General features: G+C 45.7%; 1 protein-coding gene across 3 annotated transcripts in view; it reads right to left on the reverse strand.

The window, feature by feature from the left end:
- The window catches only part of PAXX (PAXX non-homologous end joining factor), a 40,195-nt gene that overhangs the window by 10,956 nt on the left and 5,104 nt on the right, over window positions 1-24,135 (reverse strand). The window contains exons 1-6 of one of the 3 annotated variants that reach the window (XM_029612196.1): window positions 19,164-19,349; window positions 17,953-18,113; window positions 14,279-14,339; window positions 8,639-8,688; window positions 3,764-3,954; window positions 1,804-1,875 (exon numbers count right to left, since the gene is read on the reverse strand). In XM_029612196.1, coding sequence (XP_029468056.1) covers window positions 1,804-1,875; window positions 3,764-3,954; window positions 8,639-8,688; window positions 14,279-14,339; window positions 17,953-18,041 — 463 coding nt within the window. In that variant the 5' untranslated portion in view covers window positions 18,042-18,113; window positions 19,164-19,349. Of the gene's footprint in view, window positions 1-1,803; window positions 1,876-3,763; window positions 3,955-8,638; window positions 8,689-14,278; window positions 14,360-17,952; window positions 18,114-19,163; window positions 19,350-24,135 lie in introns of those variants that run through there. The other 2 variants (XM_029612195.1, XM_029612197.1) reach the window with 2 other exon arrangements.

The raw sequence follows: 24,135 nt of genomic DNA on the forward strand, positions 1-24,135 counted from the left end.
GAGTCCCAGTCATCATGCAACAATGACTCTTATGGACCGGGTTGAGGGCCCATGAATGCGGGGTTCTGGGAGGAGCCCTGATGCATAGCCCCGGGCCAAAGACTGAAATGAGTGGATTAAGTGAGTTGGGAGTGCACACGAAGGCCCATGGCACCATAGCCCAATAGGGACCAGTGCTGACTGAGCTGGAAGCCTAAAGAAGCAGGAGGAAACTGCAGGGCCAAGAATGGGGAAATCTTAGTGATCTGTGGTTTGTTCCAAGATCATCAAAAGCAGCAGACACACCCTATGCTGCTCAAAATGCTTACCCACCCATTGCTCAGCACTCTTACCATGGCTCCCATTATGGCTTTATTTCTGATGTTCATGTTTACCTATTCATATACAATTTTTCTGGTCATTTGGCCATTCAAAGTGAACAATTAAAAAAAAGTCAGTTACAATAAATTCAAAAACAAAAATTAAAAAGCATAATGACTACAGAATAATAAATCTAAAGTTTAAAGATTAAGCATGGCACCAAGCTACTATCCAGATGCTCTCTGAGATTTTGACAATTTCATCCCAAAAAAGGGTGTGCACCGATCATCCCCTGTCCACACTACATTCAGGCCTGGCATGGATCAGTGTGATACCTCCATGGGGATCAGTACACCAGCACCTTGATTGAATTAGATTTAATAACTGGGAGCGGCTGAGGAAGCGCTTTCAAAGACTAAGAAACATCTCCTCCAAAATAAACCAGGACAGAAAAATAGGGCGATGAATGATTCCTTTTCTTTCAGTGCTAAATAAAGTATCTTAAAACTCTAAAAGCCAGATAAACTTATCCAGCTAATTTAGCCGGGATATTCAGCAGCACAGCCACACCACTGAATATATCTGGGTAAGTTTAAAAATTGAGCCCGATAAGTTTATCCAGTTAACTTTAGACCTGTTCGATAGCCAGATAAGTTGGATCTGCTAACTTGGCTGGATAAAGTCCTAATATCAGCATTTATCTGGCAAAGGCCTAGATTCATCATTCCACTATAAAATATAGTGGAATGTTCACCTGTGGCCAAAAAAGGGGCAGGGGAAGAAAGTGTACAGCCGACCCCATCGTGGTGGTGCGGTATCGCATGCCGCAGTTACAGCCACGCTGAGCGCCCGTAGCGCCAGCAGTAAAGCTGTAGTTATTTCCAGTGTGTGAAACATCATCACCCGCAGTGCTACCGGTCCCTCCTTATTCAAAACCCTGCCCAAACTCCTCCCTGTTTTATTTTAATTTCAAATTTAAATATTCAAAGCATGATGCGGTAATGTATTATTTCCCCCCCCCCCCCCCCTTAGTTAGGTGGATAAGTAGCTCCTCCCTGTTATGCCCTCATCCCACCCACCACTTAGCCGGCTATGCAGTAGCCGCTTGGTCCGATCAGATATTCAGCCGCCACCACTTAGCCAGGTAAGTGGCAGTGAACATCAGTCATCTCCGCCCCATCATTTTTTCTCCCACCATATTCTGCTGCCACTATTTTAATCGGTTCTACAGATTCTTGCCATGGGAGACAGAAGTACATTATACATCTGAACACTAACCCAGCTGAATTTTCAGCCACTCAAACACTCGGCTTTTTACTATGAAGCACCAACTCAGGGTGGAATGTGCCAGCACCTTGATAGAAAAACATGCAATTCCTCTGCATTACAGTAACATGCTCTGGATGATTTGGCATGTGTGACTTCTATGTCTTAATTCACTAGAGAAGCTGAGGATTAGAGCAGGAGGGAGAGCAGAACGTGGGCATAGTAGAAACCAGGTACCTGGTATCAGAAGCCTCTGGCTGCTCAGAGAGTTCTTCCCAGGACTGCAGGAAGCATCAGCACCATCCGCAGCTAGACAGGAAGACATAAGACATTTCTCAACACACGTCCAGGCTCAACACAGTGCCACAGGTTTTAAACTGGGTGGAAGAGGGGGACAGGGGAATGTCATTCTCCTTCTAACCCTGTCAGAAGAAACCACAGGCTCAGCGGAAGCTGGTACTGCGAGCAGAGGAGGGAGCACGAGTGGGTGGTGAATGCACGAGAGGCTCTTTCAACATCTTTGCAGTGTACATTGCTGGCCCTGCATTCTGCCAATCGCATGGACTGGCTCAGAACCTCAAGGAGTGAGACTGAGGGTTAAAAAGCAGAGAGAGATGAAGGCGATTTGAGAATCAGAGAGATCTAGGGATGATATGGAGGACTTGCTTAGAGAAACAGGTGAGAGAGAGAGAAAGAAAGAAAGAAAGACTGCTGGGGGGGTGTAACTAGTTTGAGAAAGAGAATGGTAGGGGTGTGACTGGTGTATGTGAGAGAGAGAAAGTGTGTGGAGTAGAACAAAAACACAAATCAGTTGTTTACTCTTACAAAAAGTACAAAGACCAGGGATACAAGTAGACAAGTACTGACCACGCCATTCTTCAGTATTCTGGATCTGAACCTGCAATGTTTTGACTCAAATCAGCAGCTTAAAGATTTCTACTTTTCTTTTGCCTTTGAGCTTATCGGTTAAGTATTGTTCTTTTAAACAATATTTTTTTATGTACATGACATGTATATCATATGGTTATTGTGGGCCAGATTCTATAATATGCGCACGGGCGTAGATTTGTTCGCGCAACCCGGCGCAAACAAATCTACGCTCGATTTTATAACATGCGCGCGCATGTTATAAAATCCAGGGTCAGCGCGCTCAAGGGGGTGCACAATTGTGCAACTTGTGCGCGCTGAGCCAAGCAGCCGTCCTCCGTTCCCTCCGAAATCTGAGCAGCCTCGGAGGGAACTTTCCTTCCGCCGCCCCCCCCCCCCCCCCCCCGCACCTTCCCTTCCCTTATCTAACCCACCCCCAGACCTAACTAAACCCCCCCCCCCCCCCCCCCGACCTTTGTAGAAGAAGTTACGCCTGCCGGCTCTCCATTCCCCGGCCTGGTGGCTGTTCCGGAGGCCTCAGACCCGCCCCTGGAACTCCCCCGGGCCGGCTCCCTGCCCCCAGCCCCACCCCCGGCACGCCCATTTTTTCAAGCCCCGGGACTTACACGCGCCGCCGAGCCTATGCAAGATAGGCTCGTCGCACACAGGGGGAGGGGCAGGGGTAGGTTTTCGGGGGTTACGCGCGTAACCCTTTGAAAATCTACCCCTGTATGTTTTAAACCTTTAATCTGCCCTGAACTACTTGGATAGATAGAATATATTTTATTTATTTATTTATTTATTTATTTATTTATTTATTATTTTTGTTATACCGAGTTTCATGATAGGGATCACATCAACCCGGTTTACAAATAACAATGTGTGCAAAGTATAGCGTAACGTAATAAATATTTCCAATACAAATTTGAACTTTAAATACAGAGAATCAATTAAAAGGTGTGAGAAAGTTACAATATAACAGGGAAAATTAACTTGGAACTGGAAGAGGGGAGAGGTTAAACAATGCAATATTTACATTTAACACAATTAAAGTGATAGTGCAGCAGAGTAAGTAAATAAGCCTATTTGCATGAATGTGACGGTACATAAATATGAGCGGTAATATAAACAAGAGAATCAATATGACACAGTAGAGTATGGTGATGATATAATATAATATTATAAAAGTGAGGATTCCACAATGGAGTAAAAGCAGTGGCTGTCCCAGCTAAGATTACAGAGGTCACAGATCTCAATCTGCTTTAGCCCCAGTAATTCCATGGTTGGGCTCATTTACTCCCTTCCTCCTTGTTTTCAAGGACCCAGATACCTTTGAGACGTTTCTCCAAGTTAGTGACTTGATCCACCAGGTCAAACATCAGAGTTTGGAGCCGCACCCTGCTTTCAGAGAGGGGTAACTTGTACAGGTCAAAGGTTGAGTTCCAGGAGTCGTCCTTGATCTTCAGGATCACCCGGCTGTCCTGCAGCACCAAACTAGTTGGACTACGCCCCAAGGCTTCTCTAAAGGAGATTAGATACCAAGATAATAATCTCACTTATAAACTCTGGGATTCTGATCAAGAGGGGCTCAATACAGCAGAAATCACCAATGGCATGTGAAATACACAAAGAAATGTCAAAGTAGCGAGGAGAAATTGTTTAGTGTATTTGAAATTGCGCCCTTCTTAGCTTCACCGCTATTTCATGCAAGCATCACATGGATACAGCATGAATAAAGGAGAAGTGGAATGAGTTTTTATAACCCCTCATTTCCAGATGGTATGGGCCAGGTGACATGGGAATCCCTCAGCAGCCTTGGAAGGGGTAAGGGATGGGGCCAGAAAAAGTGCTCTTCAGGGCCAACCCTCAGTGCCGTTCCTTTGATACATCCAAGTTCTGCTCTCTCCTTGGGTCTCTCACGGGTAAGAGACCCAAGGGAAAAGGGGACAGGAAGGTTTTTGCACAGTGGACATAACCACAATAAAAAAAACCCAAAAAACTAACCAATACAAAAACCTAATGATTTAAGATATGTTGGGAATGAGTTAGATACGAGCTTAGCTAAGGAATTAAAAGAGAGAGTCATGAACCGGAAATGCTGCTATTCTGGAAAAAAAAAACATTTTGTGGCATTATGAGGGATGATAGCAATATATACGCAAAAACACAGTGCTTCTATTAGAGTGGGCTCACCACAGCAGCCATCACCTCTTGTGCAGGGTTTATACTTAAATAAGACAGATTTTTGTCCATTCTGTGCCTAGAGAATAAAATCTTTATTGAATAAGGCCCTAAGAATCTTTGGCATACAAGGCACCAATATTACAATAAGTGTGAGAGGTGCAACAGGGCAAAAGACATTTGAGGTCACCGATCAGGGTCTATACTGCAAGCAGGGAGACAGAAAATTAGAGATGTGAATAATGTGACTGCTACAGGTATAGAAGCAATAGTATGGTCAGATCATGCTCCTATTTGGATGAACATTGTTTTTACCAACTCTGATAAGGGACATAAAATCCTGCACTTAAATTAGTCCTTGTTGCTAGATCAGGATTTTAATTTTTCTCTAGCTAAAGACATTAAGGATCTTTTTGCTCGTAATGACAATGGGGATGTTTCGTCTGTTGTCATCTGGAATTGTTTTAAGGCTTATGTTCAGGGCTTACTAATTTCTAGAGCATCTTATGTTAAAAAAAAGCAGAGGGACAAAGAGAGTGATGCTTTGAGGCATACTATTCACTCACTATCGGTGGATCACCTCGCATTCTGTTAAAGTTAATTAAGGCATGCAAGGACTTGAAGAGTCTCGAAGTGTCTAAACTTGCTCACTCTCTTAATTTGATTAAACAAGACTATTTTGAAGGGGGCAACAAGGCAGGGAAATTATTGGCCAATAAATTAAAATAGGTTTCCTCACAAAATCATGTGTTAAAAATTAAGGATGATAATCCATTTATTTATTTATTTTATAATTTGTTTATTTATTTATTTTTTATTTTTATATACCGATGTTCCTGTATAATATACATATCACACCTGAGGATATATTATTTAATCCTAGTGATATTTGCAATAGATTCCTCCAGTTGCGATGGAGAAGGTACAGAGAAGGGTGACCAAAATGATAAAGGGGATGGAACAGCTCCCCTATGAGGAAAGACTAAAGAGGTTAGAACTGTTCAGCTTGGAGAAGAGACGGCTGAGGGGGGATATGATAGAGGTCTTTAAGATCATGAGAGGTCTAGAACGAGTAAATGTGAATCAGTTATTTACTCTTTCGGGGGCACTCCATGAAGTTAGCATGTGGCACATCTAAAACTAATTGGAGAAAAGTTATTTTTCACTCAACGCACAATTAAACTCTGGAACTTGTTGCCAGGGGATGTGGTTAGTGCAGTTAGTGTAGCTGGGTTTAAAAAAGGATTGGATAAGTTCTTGGAGGAGAAGTCCATTACCTGCTATTAAGTTGATTTAGAAAATAGCCACTGCTATTACTAGCAACAGTAACATGGAATAGACTTAGTTTTTGGGTACTTGCCAGGTTCATTTGGCCTGGATTGGCCACTGTTGGAAACAGGATGCTGGGCTTGATGGACCCTTGGTCTGACCCAGTATGGCATGTTCTTATGTTATGATATTTCCCGAATGTTCACTCCTTGAAATGCTTACTTCTGGTTTTGATGTCTTAATGTGCCAAAGTGTGTCATATTATGTACTAAGAGATTACAGCACCTGAGTATAATCATGACTTGTGTTGGGGGGGGGATTCTATGTTCATTAAGTCAGTGTTCTTATTGATTTTTGTGTAAATTTGATTTGACAACAATAAAGAGTTAATTGTGAAATGATATGGAAACACCAACAAAAGCTTCCTGTTTTGTGTTCCCATACACCATCCAAACCGAGGCAAGACGAAATTGTGTGCCCCTATACCATTTTAGCATGCGCTATTTGCAAAAATATAGTGCATGCTACAACAACCAAAAATATGATAAATAAAACAAAAAAAATAAATGTAACAATTTTTTCCATGCACACCTCTAACAAAAACTGATTGAGGCTACTGAACAAGGCATGCTTAGTTCTGGGTAGGTTATTTATTTGAAACTTTTGAAATAAGTTGCTTTGGAAGACCTTCTACATGTTCTGCACACAGAACAAAAGGGTTTTAGGAAAGATCAAATCAGGAAAAAAACCAGTAGTTATAAATCCTTGCTTGAAAACACAAAAAGAAAGATGTAGTTTGGACATGTAACAAGACGGCCCTTACTATCTCCTTCCTGCAGGGAGCTGTGGATGGACAAAGAAAACAAAGATCTAGGAGAAGCTAGACCACCAATATTAAAGATTGGAAGGAATTATAATTGATTGTATAAGGATTGCAAAAGAACAGAAAGAACAGAAGAAAGCAATTGTTACATTTAAAGTGCCCTAATGGTTAATATAGCCACAAGATTGACTGGACGATTATAGGTTTTTCCCAAAATAAAATTTAGTAGGCATGTGATTTGGTTTGAAACTATGAAGGAAATTTTATTTTCACAATGAAACCAAAGAAAAACAAAAAGGTGGTATTTATTCTTACCTGATCATTTCCTTTCCTTGAGTCCTGCTATACCTGTCCTTACTTCACGGATTTCCCTCCTCCTCAACTGCTGGAGACAGAACACACCACTTTTTCTCCCTCGTGACAACCAGCTACAAAGGGAGTTGTCACTTCAGACAATTGCACAAGAAAGGGACAACTACCTTACAAGGATTTGAGATTTAAAAAAAAAAGACAAAACCAAGCCTGTTCCAGAGAGAGGCATGCCCCGATTCTCTCCGGGTGGTTCCATAACAAAAATATAGCAACTTCTATGCCTTGCATATTATACTTTGTGTTTTTTGAAAGACAAGGATGAAGTCTGGAGCTTTTATTCCTTCTTTGGATAGAGAAATAAAGTAGTATATAAACTGAACTTGCATTAATTCATAGCTGTACCCTCTTCCTGGGTGGGTGTCTGAACTGGTCTAGCAGGAGTCAAGGAAAGCAAATGATCAAGTAAGATTACATTTCACCTCTCTATATTCTGCTAGATTATTTATTACTTCAGGGAATTACCAAAACAGTTAATTCCTCAGGAATGCCACCATTAGGTCACCTGTACCAAAGGATGAATCAGCATTCGCCAACATGTCCAGTCTATAATGCTTAGTAAACGAATGTAATGAAGACTTGCAAATTTCTTCTGGGTCCAAAGAGACCTCCACCCATGACGCTAATCTGAACTCCGGTCAAATGCGCCCAGAGCCCTGCCAGTACCCATTTTCCATTGAGGATATATGCAGAGGTGATTGCCTCCTGCCAATCTGTCCCTAAAGGCTAGAAGTGAAATGGGGACATCACTTTGTGAAGAAAGGAGGGAACCAGTCAGAAGGCAACTGAATCCGCCATAAGTGTCAGGTACAGGTCTCTGAAGGATAGAGCTTGTATCTCTGAAATCTGTCTAGTCAAGCAGATGGCTACCAAAAAGGCTGCCTTCATGGAGATATCCTTTAAAGATGCCTGCCTTATTGGCTTGAAAGGCTCTGCCAGGGCCCGAAGCACCACGTTGAGGTTCCATTGTAAGGCTACTGGTGTAGAGTGGTTTGATATGGTTTTGCCCCCTTGAGGACACGGTCAGTGTCCGAGAGTGTGACTATGTATAAGTGCTTAATTAATTTTTTCATGTTACTCTCTTTGAAAAAAAAAAATGTTCATTCTAAATAAACAAAAACAAAACATTTTCTAGCACACACCCCTAAAATTTGCCCATCTGAGGGTACATTCTATTCCAGTTTTGTCTTAGCATGGCTCTGGCAATTAATCACAATACTTCAGTGCCGCATCTTAAGAGCAAACACTCATAATGTTGCTGAAAATACACAGCCAGGTCTCAGGGTGAACATACACAGTAGAGGCAGAGAAAGGGTGGGGGGCGGGGTGTGGTGTTTTGGGAGAGGAACACCTTCTCTGAAGAGGTTTACAGGGTGGTATTACCGATTCTGGGGCACTTTTGTCTATCAGACAAGCATTTGAAGTAATACACTCCAACAATGAATTACTTTCAATAAAAATGCCTGCTTCTGCTTTGGAGATGGTGCCTGAAACAGGCTTGAAGCAGATACTTGGCTAATCTGAGGAGCAACCTGCCTGTGGTTCCTTCTGCACAGAGCTTACCTGATCTTTTCACTGTAATTCTCCGAGGCGCTCATCCCACTCTTGTGTTTCTAGAACAGATGTAACAACCAAGGTGTTCATTAAATAGAAATATTCATAATGTAGTGTGGGTAACCTACCCACAACTTTGCACCAATTTTCAAAGCAAAAAATCCCCTTGCCATGGATACAAAGTACATGTGATCGCCTGCACTTGCTTTTTCCTGGGAAAGCTGTGCAAAGATGCAACATGCCATCTGCCCGCATGCTTTTCCTCCCCGGACCTAAACAAGCCCTGGGAACGCCTCCTCTCAACATGGTTAACAGTGCACGCGCTGTTCCACAATATGCACACTTTTAAGCACACTGAGGGAGAGCAATTTTAAGGCGGCTGATTAACATGGCTAAGGGGCTTTTTATTCATTTGAAATTGCTTTTAAAAAATTTCACCAGTAGGTTTAGCAAATTGGTAATTGGGTGGAAAAAACAAAACAAAACAGCAAGGTTTGGACAAATTGCCCTCTCCTTAGCAGTAACATGCAACCTAAAGCAGACCAGGGATCAGGGTGAAACTAGAGGGACATGAAGTGGCTTCCAAACGCCCAGCACTAGTTGGATTGCTCACCATGAGGACCTGCCCATTTCTTGACTTCTTGCTATTATAGGTTTTTTTCTTCAATACCACTATATTTTATTTAACTCTAGCTAGCACTGCTGCCTTCTAGCCTTTAAAGTTACCTCCCATGCCAAGTTATATAGACAGATAAAGATGTAGATATATACATATAAATATAAGAGAGAGAGAAAGATATTTATATCTATATGTACACACACACACAAAACCAAGGCTTATTTGGCACCTATGGCAAAGTGAAAAAATGCACCCTCACCCTGTGCACAATATATGGCACCATGAGCTAGAACAGTGTTTCCCAACCCATGTGCCATCAGGCCTGATCAGGTATGCCATGGAAAAGTCATCACTGCCTGATGCTTAGCACCTTGCAACAAAAAGGGACACCAGCCATGTCTGACTGCCGGGTGGAGTGAGATGGGGGAGAGCATGCACTGAGCACTGGATGTCACTCACTCTTGAGTGTTGAGCAGCAGCAGTGGAGGTGCTCTGTCAGTCACATGCAGCAGCCAAGGTAACTAGCAGCATCTGTCTGCATCACACTGATTTCTCCCTTCTCCTTTTGATTCATGTGCATCTTCGATCCCTCTTCCTTTGTTTTAAAATTTGGAAGAGAGACTGGTGAAACTTTCCATGCTTCCCTAGATCTTTTTTTGGTTATATAAGTCCTCCTCATGTCTGGACTGTCTGCTTCTGTGGTGGCTGGTGAACTACACAATATATTTGTGCCTCAAGCTTGAAAAAGTTGGGAAAAATTGAGCTAGAATACTCTGTTAAATGTTCTTTTTTTCTTTACAACATAACACTATTACTATTATAATCTGTAAGTAGATACAAGTATGACCTTGGTCCCAAAAATGTGACACCAGGCCCTAAAACACCAATAAACTTCTTATTGAGAGAACAGGACAAACCAGGCTGCTATAGATCTTTACACAGAAACTACATGTTGGCAGAATACGTCACCTCTGTCACACAGGCAGACTCTCAAATACAGAATAAAGAGACCATAAAGTATAAACAGATATGTGTAGGCAAAAACTAAATAGGACACCGCAACAAGCCACACACTGCATGCAGTGCAACAACAGAAACATTACCATCTCTCAGAAAACAAAAACAATACAATCAAGAAATATAAATCAATAATTGTAAAACCATACCAATAACAATAAAATTTTTCAACACACCTGATGAACAGAACATTGAATAATTAAAAACTCATGTTAAAAAAAAAAATTCACCGCTCTCCATATCTTGGAACTTGATTGCGGTCATCCTGAGATTGTTGTGGATTACTGGGAAGATCTGTTGTGTTTTTCCCTCTCTCATATGCATACATGTGCTCTTACACACTCTCACTCTCTGTCAAAATTTTCTCCTTTCTCAAAGCGTGGGGGGGGGGGGGGAGGGGGGGAAGGGCAGCAGCATCAATCTCCTCCTTCAGTCCCCATGGCTGACAGGACAACTTTGGTCCACAGGGGTCAACCCTGATCTGAACTCCTGCTCCTTCCAGAAGCACAGGATGCCCTGCTCCAGCATTCAAGGCCCTGGTGGCCATGCAGTTTCTGTTGCTGAGGTCCTGCCAACCTAGCAATGTTGTCAACCCTATCACCAGGGATGTGGGAGCAAGGTGCAAGTGGGAATGGGGAAGAATTCACAAACATAGGTAGAGCTATGATGCCTATGTCCAAGGCCATAATAGCCACAGGCATTCTCTGGCTCTGTACACAAGTTTTGGTAACAAATATTCAGGTTTGGCCTCAGTTATTTTATTTAAGAAGATGACATTCACTTGTTAGAACCATTGAAATGATATGCAGAGCAAGTTACTGTTTGGAAGCCATTGCCAACTGTATGATTCAGAATAAAATGAATGAGGCAAAATATGAGGTATTATGGGTAGACTGATTATTGATTCCGATGCTAAAGGGGATGCTAATGATTGACTGTGTGGTTTGTGAATTTTCAAGCAAGCATGTAACCTAGGTGCTATACCGGATCTCAGCTTTACTTGTGAACCACATAGCCAAGAGATCGCAAGAATGCCTCCCTCAAGCTGCATCTGGTGTGCCAGCTCGGACTAATCTCAAGACGATCATGCAAGTGTTGGTAATGTCTGAAATAGGTTACTGTGTTCGTGGGTTTGCCTAGTAAACACCTGCACAGGCTGCAAACCATACAGAACGCAGTAGCCACGATTATCATGGGCAGATTCCAGAGGAAGAAAGTTTCTCCTTTATTACACAAACTGCACTGTCTGGCAGCGATGGCGTGCAGTAGATTTAATTTATTTTTTATTTATTTATTTAAGTTTTTTTATATACCAACATTCAAGACAATAGTCCCATCATGCTGGTTCACATGAAACAGGAGTGCAAAATAAACTTAAACTTGAACAAATGGTGCGGAAAAAGCAGTTACATTTAACAAGGAAAAATAGAACTTGGAGTAAGAAGGAAAAGGAAGACCAGATAATTACATATAATTACATTGTAAGAGGTAACTAATAATGATGTTGCTGGTGAAGTGTATTGATTGTTAGGAGTTAGATAGTATTGGAGTTAGGAAAGGCCTGCAAGAACAGCCAGGTCTTGAGTCTTTTCTTGAAGGTTGAGAGGCTGGGTTCCATTCTAAGGTCTGGGGGGATGGAGTTCCATAGGGTTGGACCGGCTGTGGAGAAGGCCCGATTTCTTAGTGTAATGTGTCTAGTAGTTTTGGCTGGGGGTACTTGAAGTGATCCTTTGTAAGCATCTCTTGTCGGTCTTGTTGAGGTGTGTAGTCGGAGGGGGAAAAGAAGGTCAATTGGGGCAAGTTGATGGATGTTTTTGTATATGGTGAGGATGGCCTTGTAGATTATTCTGAAGTGGATGGGTAGCCAGTGGAGGCCCATTAGGATGGGGGTTATATGGTCTCTTCTCCTAGTGTTAGTGAGTATACGGGCAGAGGCATTTTGAACCATTTGCAGTGGTTTGGTGTATGATGAGGGGAGACCAAGCAAGATGGTGTTACAATAGTCCAGCTTTGCGAAGATGATTGATTGTAGAATCGTCCTAAAGTCATGGGTGTGGAACAGAGGTCTTATTCTTTTCAGCACTTGGAGTTTATAAAAGCAGTCTCTGGTGGTTTTGTTGATGTTGGCTTTCAGGTTCAGGCGATTGTCAATTAGAACTCCTAGGTCTCTCACTTGTGTAGTTTTTGGTATGGCTGTATGAGTGGGGGTGAAAGAGCTGTTCTCTGGTGTGATGAGTAGTAGTTCCGTTTTGGATGAATTAAGTACCAGGTTGAGGCTTGTGAGAAGTTGTTTGATATTTTGGAGGCATGTTTCCCAGTGAGACAGTGTTTTTGCGAGTGACTTCTTTAAGATTTAAGATTCTACCCTTGACCTGCTAGGCTCTGACTTCCTCTCAGGTGGCCTCATTATGCATCTTTTCTGTACAGGATACCCAATAAGTACGGACACAGAACTCAGTCCTTCTTTACCACAGCACCACACTTACAGAAATTACTCCCAATTAATTATCAGCTAGAAAAAGGATTACATGTCTTGGGGGTGTAGGGAGGGGAGGAGGCTGTATAGATGTAATTCTTTAATAAAATTGTTTAGTAGATCTGAAAGATAAAACTGAGAAGTTTTTCAGATTCGTCCCATGGAGCCATTTTAAGGTAGACTTTATGATACTTTGTCTAGCTGTTTGTTATCAAGAGGTCCATATTCAAAAGGGATTTGTCAGTCACCCGTACAAAAACCTGTAACTGAACATTCCTCTCACAGGCTAAGTTTTACCTGGGTAAAATGTAGCCAGGCAAAGAGAAGAGGGCAGGGCATTCCAGGCTTAAGTTTAACAAATATTGACCGCAACCCAGATAAGCTCACTCAGTAAGTCTGGTCAGCAAAAATCACCCGGGTAACTTCAGGCGAGTGTAGTCAGTGGCAGACTTATCCAGGTAAGCCTCTCTGAATCTCTCACCAGAACTTAGGCAGGTAAATTACTGCTCCTCACGCTTCTGAATAGGGACCTCTATATTATCACTATTACAGATATTATTAAATGATCCGTTAACAGGTAGCCTTCCTATCAGGTGATCTATAATTCACCTTGGTCAGCAGCACCATAAAGGCAATTCATAAATATAATTTCATTAAATGCTGAAATATTTCATCTCATACGTATGATGCCTTAAATCACCATTTAAAGATCACAGGGTGGTAGCCTAATGCATAGGCATTGGTGATCTCAATGCAGTCCAAAATGACAGAGATTGGGCCCCAGCCATGATAAATATCCTGTCAAAACAAATTCTTTTTCGGTCACACCACAGCCAGAAAGTAAGTTTAGCTGGGATTTCAAAGCTGTGAACAGAGACCGGCTCACTTTCGCATCTTTTACTTTCACTTCTTGTGTGGGCAGCAGCAAATCCAAGCACATTTAAGGACAAGATCAACCCATCCCATCGAGCACCATTTAACACTCAGAACCTATGAACAAGACCTTAACTTATTTAATTAAAAAAACAAGAACACAAGGCAAAAGAACCTCTAAAGCAGGCTTCCCAAACCTGTCCAGGGGATCCCACCATGAATATGCATGTGATAAGTCTGCATATAACAAGTCTCCATGGGATGCAAATTTATCTCATGCATATTCATTGAGGATATCCTGAAAACCCAACTGGCTGTGGGGTCCCCAGAACAGGTATGGGAATCCCTGTTCTAAAGTGCATAACATTGGGTCAACCCTTTGTAAAAATTCCTCTTTTCAACCACCCGGATCCTCAGAGCCATAGCAGCCAACTTTTCAAGATGATTAAGGATGCTAAACTCAATGCAAATTGCCCTTCACTGGACAATTGAGGGTGCTCAAGCTGCTGCCTATGCTCATATCATCTCTCTAACAAAATATTCTTTACAAGTTATGCAGGTTGAAAAGTTGACATGCAACGGAGAGGACGCTGATTTGAGGGATTTGAATACCAAACCTCAATATTAAAAAGAAAAAAAACCAAACCCTCCAACCCCCACTTACATATTCTTCCAGCTTCTCTTCCGTGAAGTCGGTGCTCCACATCTCGCTGGCATCTGTTACGCTGAAGAACAAAGCACAGAGCTGAACCAGAAATGAAGAAAAGCCTTTTAGCGCGGTGCACAGAAAAGCCACCATTCATGCAGGCTGTTGCAATATTGGTGCGTGTTAAATGGGCGCTCATGATTGAGCGCGCGCTTTCTTAATGCGTGCCAATCCAACTCTCCCAGGCACCTGATTTAATATTTAAAATCATCCGCTGCGGTAAAAAGGAGGCACTAGGGAAAATTATGCGTCCCTAATGCCTCCTCAGCATCGGACACCCAGGAAAGGTGGCTGTCAGCGGGTCAAGAAAATGGATGCTCGTTAATTGAGCATGTTTTTTTATTTTATTTTTTTTATGGTTATCCTTTTTTTCGTTTTCTCTGACTTAATATTATTAAGTCAGAGGAACTACAGAAAAGCAGTATTTTGGAATAGTGTGGGTACCCACAGGAGGCTCCCACCTTCTACCTCTGATACATAGAGGTATGGTGACTGCCATTTAAAAACAACAACCCCATTTATCTTTAAAATAGCAAGATGCAGAAACATCTTTTTAAACAGGTAAAAGCCATGGGATTAAATTGCAGCAGATGCTATTGTAGCACATAATTAGGGACAACTTCTTAACTGTAAAAGGTAAATAAGCACTGGAATATTTACTTGGGGAGATGGCAGAATCTCTGACACTGGACTTTTTAAAGAACTTATCTGTCTACAGTGGATCCTGCCTGAGGATAAACTGGATGACTGAGCTCCCTCCCAACCTCCTGTTTTCAAGTAGCCAACTGAAAGTTATTTTCTCTATGGTATCGGGTGGGGAGATTATGATGCACCAAGAGATAAATACCTCCTGACCCCATCACCGCACTCCCACTGGTGGAAGAGCCATGCCCGTCCAGAACATCTCAGGAAGTCACACGCTCCCACTGCAGCTCCCCAACAGGATTAACAGGGCAAAAGGGCCTGGAGGCCAGCCAGCTGCATGGCGCCCAGAAACAAACTACAGGGAAAATAAACCTTACACCGAAATGTACAGAACTACAGCTTAGTAGCATAGACCCCCCTCTCGAAGTAGTAGTGCCTACCAAGCTGATATCCTGCAAACAGGCCGATACTTTAAAGTGCGCGGGAACACGAGTGCTCAGTGCTGAGCGCCCGCTTTCCTAACGCGCACCCAGCCACCTCTCCTGGGCACGCAATACCATATTTAAATGAGGGATCGCGCTGAAAAGGAAGCGTTAGGGGCAATAGCACACCCCTAACACCTCCTTAGCAGCAGAAGCCCAGGATGGATGGTTGTCAGTGGGTTTGGAAAACGGATGCTCAATTTTACGAGCATCTGTTTTCCTAACCTGTGCACAGCCACGGGTTAGGAAAGTAGACGCTCATAACACTGAGCATCCGTTTGCCTAACCTGACCTGTTGGCACTTTTTTTAACTTTTGGTTCCTCCGACTTAATATTGCCATGATATTTTGGATGCGCTAAACCCCTTATTGTATAAGGGGTAGTGGATGTGCTTCCAAAACGCGTGTCCGACCATGGGTAAAACAGTGCGCTCATCTGAGCGCACTTTACTATAAATCGGCCTGAAAGCTTTTACACCGATCCCTTAATATGAGCTACAGATGGTAGATTATTTTATATTTATTTAAAAGCATTTATTTACTGCCTATGACCAATCCGAGCTAAGCGGTGTACAAAACAATATAAATCAGTTTCACAGTAAATTCTTAGTATAATATAAAATTCAACTTATACAGCTAAATCATTTAAATATCTAACTCAATCTTTATTTTAATGCTGCTGACAAAGAATTTACATTTGTTCTGCTATGGCACTTTATTGCTATGCAGTATAGTGACTTCTATGACACTGCTTAAAAAGATTTCATGTTTATTAACATAGTCAACTTGTTTTCAAATCTATAAAAAGTCAGCTTGGGTACCACGGTCTGGCCAGGCCATGCTGAGATGGCAGCACAGGAATCCTTAGAAGACCGTACCTTCTGAAAACACACAAATGCAAGAGACATAAAAGGCATGACGCAGAAGCCGAATTTTTTTTTTTTTAATGCAAATAGGTTTCTCTCAAATTGCATCACACTTCTCTTAATCATATTATAAAAACTAAGTAAAGCATTTCTATATTAACACTAAAAAAAGCAGAAGAGCCATCGAGAAAGCAGTACACTTGTGCTATCATATCCTTGAGAGCCTTAAGCCAGGGAATAGAAATACATGAACCCTGAATAGTAAAATAATCAGAGGAAGACATTCAAGATAGGGTTGCTGAAAATGCAATAGCTACTAGCTGGTGTCAAAATAAAGTACAGAACAATGCCTGCAGCAACTGCTTCTAGATCCCTTCCAAACACTAACAAAATTAACTGGGAAGATTGGATGTGCCAATTACCCTTTATCTGGTCATCTCCTGCATTACTTATGTACAAGGGACAGATCCTAAATTCTTAATGGCAATTTACTGAATTAGAACAAATCTGAAAGATCAAAGAGAGTAAAGAAATATTTAGATTTTTTTTTTTTACTCTAAATCTTGATCCAGCTTTCCAATGGAGAATTTTACGCACTCCACATAGTTCTGTAGAAGATTACAAAAGTCAAAAACTTGTATAATATGGGCTGATGCCATGGATCGACAGAGGCTAGCAGGGCTGGGTAACGGGTACAGAGCAGTGGGGATATCAAGGAATGCCATCTGGAGCTTTGGATATGTGCTTGCACCAGGACAGTAAAGAGTACAAAAGTAAAATTGCCACCTCACCCCAGGTTTTGCCTCACTGCATGTATGGCATTGTAGTTCTGATTTTCTTAGGGAAATCAATGGGAAAATTCAGAACTACAAATCCATCGATGTAATGGGACAAAACTAGGCCTGGTTAAACCTCTTCAGCTGACCTGGGGTGAGGTAGTACTACAACATTGGGTATAGGTAGCAGCACTATAAAAAGGAGTCATAATAATAGGAGGCAGCAAAAACAAAACAAAAAAAAAAGTGAAGTTTAAGAAGAAAAATACTTGCAATGCAAGACTGTCATCTACAGTCTCATTTTACAATTTCCTTTTAAGTTTTAACTCGCCATTCTCCATCTCTAAATTTAAAGCTCTACACTTCAAGGCAGACACGGAAAAGGTAATGAAAAGGGAGCGCGCAGCCTTCCCGTCCACAAGAGGCAGCTGCTGCTTCTCTGCCACAGGAAGCCTGAGATCAAGGACATCCCCGGCTTCCTGAACCAGGAAGGGGCCGTTGGCGGCGGCAGCAGCTACAGCTGCTTTTAGGTTATAACCGGGGGGGGCCTGCACCTCTATACCACCACCCTCCGCTTTCTCCTAAACCCTGGGACCGTGGAGGATTTTGTGCTGAACCCTGATCAAGGACAAGAATGTATTTTAGAAACCCTGTGGACATTGACCCCTTTTGAAAATAGTGTTTTGGTTACCAGAATAACCAGATTAAGCGCAGTATGAGAGATTGATTTAATATGTAACATCTGCAAAGATAAACCAACATTTTGCACTTGTAAATATCAATATTCCCCCAGCAGCCGTAATGTGTTTTTTTTTTGGCCAAGCGATGGTGATTTAAAACAGTGAAAGGTTTGCTTGTACTTACAAAACATTGAAGCTGGAGCCCTCTCTGCTACTGTAGCATAGATACCGGTGGTCTCCGTGCAGGAGGATGTGAAAAGGTCCCAGTTCCATGCTCGGTGTTGTTCCTGGGCGTTTCGCCTTCCAAGCCCCGCCCTCGGCACATTGCAGAACAAGGAGGTGGGACTATGCAGCAGGGGACGGGGACAGAAGACGTGAAGAGCGTAAAGCCGGCTTGTTTTGAGTTGTTTTAATGCAAATGATTTCTCTATAAGGTTATATATGCGCATAACCAAAAACAAATACTTGGAACTTTTAGGATCCCCCCACATCACTTTAGCAGATCCATTGAAACAAAGGTCAACAAAGAAGCTGTAGCTACAATTTTAAAAACTAAAAAGATCTTGATTACATTTCAAAAAGAACAATAACAGTTGATACAATCATAAAAGTTAACAAAGTTCAATGTAATGACCAAGTACAAAAATCCACCATTTGAACCAGGAAGAAAGTAGTGGACTCTAGAAAGTGGGCAGTATAAAGGAGATAGGTTTGGACAGGTTTTTGCCCTTTCCTCCCCCATATATGTAATTGTCTGGTGTACCCAGCCTGAGAGGCACAGGGACCCTCCAAAGAGGGTGGGAACCTGGAGGGGCTCTCCCCCTCAAGGGGAGAGGCCTGAGGCTGAAAAGAAGTGGGGTGGAGCCATGGTTGGACTGGAACAGAGAAGTACCTGAGTGGCAAGGAATGGGGGGTGGGGGGTTCCCCCCCCCGAAGGGAACTACCATACAGCCAAAAGGAGAAGTGCAGAAGTGAAGTAGTTATCTAATATGGACTGATGCCATGGATCGACAGAGGCTAGCAGGGCTGGGTAAGGGGTACAGAGCAGTGGGGATATCAAGGAATGCCATCTGGAGCTTTGGATATGTGCTTGCATCAGGACAGTAAAGAGTACAAAAGTAAAATTGCCACCTCACTCCAGGTTTTGCCCCACTGCATGTATGGCATTGTAGTTCTAATTTTCTTAGGGAAATCAATGGGAAAATTCAGAACTACAAATCCATCGATGTAATGGGACAAAACTAGGCCTGGTTAAACCTCTTCAGCTGACCTGGGGTGAGGTAGTACTACAACATTGCGTATAGGTAGCAGCACTATAAAAAGGAGTCATAATAATAGGAGGCAGCAAAAACAAAACAAAAAAAAAAAGTGAAGTTTAAGAAGAAAAATACTTACAATGCAAGACTGTCATCTACAGTCTCATTTTACAATTTCCTTTTAAGTTTTAACTCGCCATTCTCCATCTCTAAATTTAAAGGAGGCCCTGCCTCTTGAGGCAAGGGCCGTATAACTGGGCAGACGTGCTGTAGCCAAGGAGGAGGGGGGGGGGAGGCACAGCCCAGGGGCGCTGGGCTAGGTGGGGGATGGGCGGACAATAGGATTAGTGGGGCCAGTTCAAACCTGAGCATGAGACAAAGAAGGCGGCATCTCGGAGCTCAGGTACATACAGGTAGGGCAGTGTTGCCAACCTCGCTTATTTACCTCGAGATTGGGCTTCTTTTTGTAGTCATTCGTGGGTTGCTTTTAATTGGGCTATTTTTTCTGCCAGTCACGGTTTTTTGGGCTTGTTGGGCGGGACTTGTGCTCTGATTCATGTTACAGTGATCTGCTGCTGCGATGAAGCCTGTCCATAGCAGGCGCACCCTATCCCTATATTGCAGCAGTAAGCCAATCAGAGCAGAATGCAAGCCTTGTTGATGCAGACGTCAGGAGCACATTTTGTGGGCAGACTCAGCCAGCACAGCATCGCACGTGGGCGGAACGGGAAGGCCAGCAGCACAGCATTGGAGCGCAACAGCAAAGGAATCCAGAGTGTGCAGCTACAGCCAGGTATCAGGAGGGGAGGAATTAGTATGTTGGGAGGGGGGAATGAGAGTGTGGGGGCTGGGGAGGGGGGAATGAGAGTGTGGGGGCTGGGGAGGGGGGAATGAGAGTGTGGGGGCCAGAGATGTGCTCGGAGGGGAAGGGGGAGAGGAGAATGAGAGTGTGGGGGCCAGAGATGTGCTCGGAGGGGAAGGGGGAGAGGGGACTGAGAGTGTGGGGGCCAGAGATGTGCTCGGAGAGGTTAGGGAGGGGGGAATGAGAGTGTGGGGGCCAGAGATGTGCTCGGAGGGGTTAGGGAGGGAGGAATGAGAGTGTGGGGGCCAGAGATGTGCTCGGAGAGGTTAGGGAGGGGGGAATGAGAGTGTGGGGGCCAGAGATGTGCTCGGAGAGGTTAGGGAGGGGGGAATGAGAGTGTTTGGGGGCCAGAGATGTGCTCGGAGAGGTTAGGGAGGGGGGAATGAGAGTGTGGGGGCTGGGGAGGGGGGAATGAGAGTGTGGGGGCCAGAGATGTGCTCGGAGGGGAAGGGGGAGAGGGGACTGAGAGTGTGGGGGCCAGAGATGTGCTCGGAGAGGTTAGGGAGAGGGGAATGAGAGTGTGGGGGCCAGAGATGTGCTCGGAGGGGTTAGGGAGGGAGGAATGAGAGTGTGGGGGCCAGAGATGTGCTCGGAGGGGTTAGGGAGGGAGGAATGAGAGTGTGGGGGCCAGAGATGTGCTCGGAGAGGTTAGGGAGGGGGGAATGAGAGTGTGGGGGCCAGAGATGTGCTCGGAGAGGTTAGGGAGGGGGGAATGAGAGTGTGGGGGCCAGAGATGTGCTCGGAGAGGTTAGGGAGGGGGGAATGAGAGTGTGGGGGCCAGAGATGTGCTCGGAGAGGTTAGGGAGGGGGGAATGAGAGTGTGGGGGGTCAGAGATGTGCTCGGAGAGGTTAGGGAGGGGGGAATGAGAGTGTGGGGGCCAGAGATGTGCTCGGAGAGGTTAGGGAGGGGGGAATGAGAGTGTGGGGGCCAGAGATGTGCTTGGAGGGGGGTGGGGTGAGGGGAATGAGTATGTGAGTGCCAGAGATGTGCTTGGAGGGGGGAATGAGAGTGTGGGGGCCAGAGATGTGCTCGGAGGGGTTAGGGAGGGGGGAATGAGTGTGTGGGGGCCAGAGATGTGCTCGGAGGGGTTAGGGAGGGGGGAATGAGTGTGTGGGGGCCAGAGATGTGCTCGGAGGGGTTAGGGAGGGGGGAATGAGTGTGTGGGGGCCAGAGATGTGCTCGGAGGGGTTAGGGAGGGGGGAATGAGTGTGTGGGGGCCAGAGATGTGCTCGGAGGGGGGTGGGGAGAGGGAAATGAGTATGCGAGGGCGTTAAATGCTATAAAAAATAAAAAGTTTCCATCTCATGTGTTTTGGGCTTTTTTTGGGCTTGTTTTTTTGGGGAAAAGTGCTTGCTCTTTCATGAAAACCTGGCAACACTGGTCGGGGTGGGGGGAGCACATTTGCAGCCTGGAATCGATAGCAACTAAGCTACAGGGAAGAGGAAGCAGAGCTCCTCGTGGCGATCCCAGTACAGAGAAGCAGGCAGAAGAAATCCTCACTCCGATCCACCGAAACCGAGTCCAGTGCAGAAGAAGCAGCGGCATAGGATACGAGATCGAGTCCAGCGCAGGAGAAGCAGAGACAGAGGATACTCTGATTGCAGCTTCCAAGCGAACTACCAGTGCTGAAAACTTTGCTCGCAGAGTTACCAGGAAAGCTGTGCATGCTTTCCGCAGTCGATATGCCCTGCTCCGTTTCTCCCCCTTTTCCTTCCCTCTTTTCTTCCCCCCCCCCCCCCCCTTTCAATATAATTATTCCTGGCAGGCCCACCTCCTTCCCCAATGCAGCATCCCCCGAGCCATGCGGCCTCCGAATCCCTCTGCCCTGCCTTCCAGCCTGGCCCTTTCTGGGAGCCGGCTGGCCTTCCTCCCCCCTCCCATGGGGCCAGCCCCCCCCCCCGCAAATTCCTCCGCTCCGATCCGCCCCCCCCCGGCCCGCCAGCCCCCCCCCCCCGCTGCTGCCCCAGAACCCGTCGGCATCCCCTGAGCCATGCGGCCGCTCTATCTCGCTGCCCTGCCCCTGGCCAGGCCCCTTCCCGGAGCCGGCCGGCCATGCTTCCCTCACCCCGTGGCCTGCCCTCCCTCGCTAGAGCCCCCCTTTCCCTCCCCTCCTGCAAATATTCGCCGCGCCGGCCTGCCCCCCCTCCCCCCCCCCACAAATATCGCCGCTCCAGCCTGCCTCTCCGGCCCCCCCCCCCCCCGCAATTTCCGCCGTGCCGACCTGCCTCCCCGGCACCCCTCGCTGAAAATCTCGCCGCGCCGAACTTCCTCCCCGGCCCCCCCCCGAGAATCTCCCCGCGCCATCTTCAAACATCGCCCCTCCGGTCCCGCCGCGCCCAGCTCCTGCCCCGACTCCAGGTTTCCCTCTGCGCCCCTGTTTCTGCCCCCCTCCCCGCCACGGCCCCATCAATATATCCCGTTGCGGCCCATGCTCGCCTGGAGCCCCGCCCGGCACCGTTTCGCTGCGGCATCGCTGCCCGCGTGGCTCTCGGCCCCCCCGCCGCCGCCGCGAGATTTTCCTCCCCTGCGCATTGAGCCTCAGCCTGCGCCTGGGCAGCCAGGCATATATTATATATATAATGATCGTTTGTGGGGGCTGTTTTCTTTTGGTCATGTGTGCATTGAGCCTGAGCCTGGGCAGTCAGATATATATATATATATATATATATATATATATATATATATATATATATATATATATAGCGAATTAAACGCCGCCGCGCCTACACCCCCCCCTAAAGCTTTTGCCCACCGGTGTTGCGGCCCAGGCCCACCCCCCCCGAGCACAGGGTCCGTCCTCCTGCTTCCAGGTCTTTGTGCCGGGTGCCTTTGCAAAGCCCCGTGCTCTCCCTGGATGCCTCCTGGTAGGGCTCCTCCCCAGTCCCCTGCCAGGTGTGCTAGGTGCTGGGGGGGAAGAAGGAGGAGCATTCCTCAGGGCCCCGCCCAGCACGTATTTCTCCACGTTGCCGCTCCTCCTACGGGCCACGAGAGCGGCCCTGCCGCCGCGCCTGCACCTCCTCCGCCCTAGAGCCCAGGCCCACCCCCCGCTGTTACCGAGTCCAGCTTACACCCCCCCACCAACATGCCGCCCCCCCCCCCACCTCATCCTATCCCTGCCCCCCCCCTCAGCCTGCCCTCAACAGCACACATCCACTGCATTGCAAACTGGAGGCATGCAATCACCAACCCCTCCCCACCTACTATACGATGGGTTACCAATTCATCTGCCCCCCCCTCCTCCCAGTTTGGGATCTAACCATGTTATATGTCTACACAGCATGTCAGCCATTCAGTTTTCTATGGCTACCGGCCCGGCCGCACCTATGCCGGACCAGGCTCAGGCTCCAGCAGCCAAGCGAGCACGTCGGAAGCCCAGCAAACTGCAAGAAAACTTCGCGGCCAACACCAGAGGGCAACAAACGTAAAACCAAGACACAGAAGAATAAGAAAAAGAAAACAGCGACCAGACGACAACCACATAGCATCAGCCATTTGGGCTGCTATGTCCCGGAACAGCACCCTCTACGGGGCATCACCCCTACAAGCACAGCCACAACAGGTCTACAACACAGGAGCCGAAAGAGAGCTACGTCAGCTCATGGACCAAACCTTGGCAGCGGCCGCTATCCATGGCACTGACAGGGTGAAGTCACTGCTGGCTGGGTTAACGCAGGCCGTTAGCCCGTCCCCCCACCCCAGCAGTATGGTTCAGTACCTGTCGGTCCACAACAAGGTTCAGCGGGCAGCACCCAGCCACCATCACATCACGAGACCGCTAACATGCTAAACTGGCACCCGCAAGAAGGACAGAACTGTGAGTACCCTGCTGTAAACACGGGCCAGGCTAATGCGCAGGTTCCCCAAACACAGCCCAGTTACCCACCGCTAACGAATGGCAGCGAAGTGTGGCTGGGACCACAAGGCGCTCCAAGCGATATTTTCTCTGCTATGAAAGCATTTTTCGATAACTTTCATGGACAGGGTAATTTTAACACAAGACCACCACAAAACCCTGTTACACAGGAGCCAGGGCAGTCAGGACAACACATGGGGGAGGCCTTAACGGTAACACAAACCCAAGCTACAGCTGGTGGAACAACGGAGGGTCAGTTGGGGACAAATGGGCATAATCTCACTGGTAGCTCAGCCACGAAAGTGAATAACGCTACACATGTACCGTGGGCTCCCTAACCGCGCATGTTTCAGAAGCAATAAAAGAGAAAATATGGCGCAGCGAATATGTAGATA

This window comes from Rhinatrema bivittatum, chromosome 8, assembly GCF_901001135.1.
Source record: "Rhinatrema bivittatum chromosome 8, aRhiBiv1.1, whole genome shotgun sequence".
Lineage (NCBI taxonomy): Eukaryota > Metazoa > Chordata > Amphibia > Gymnophiona > Rhinatrematidae > Rhinatrema > Rhinatrema bivittatum.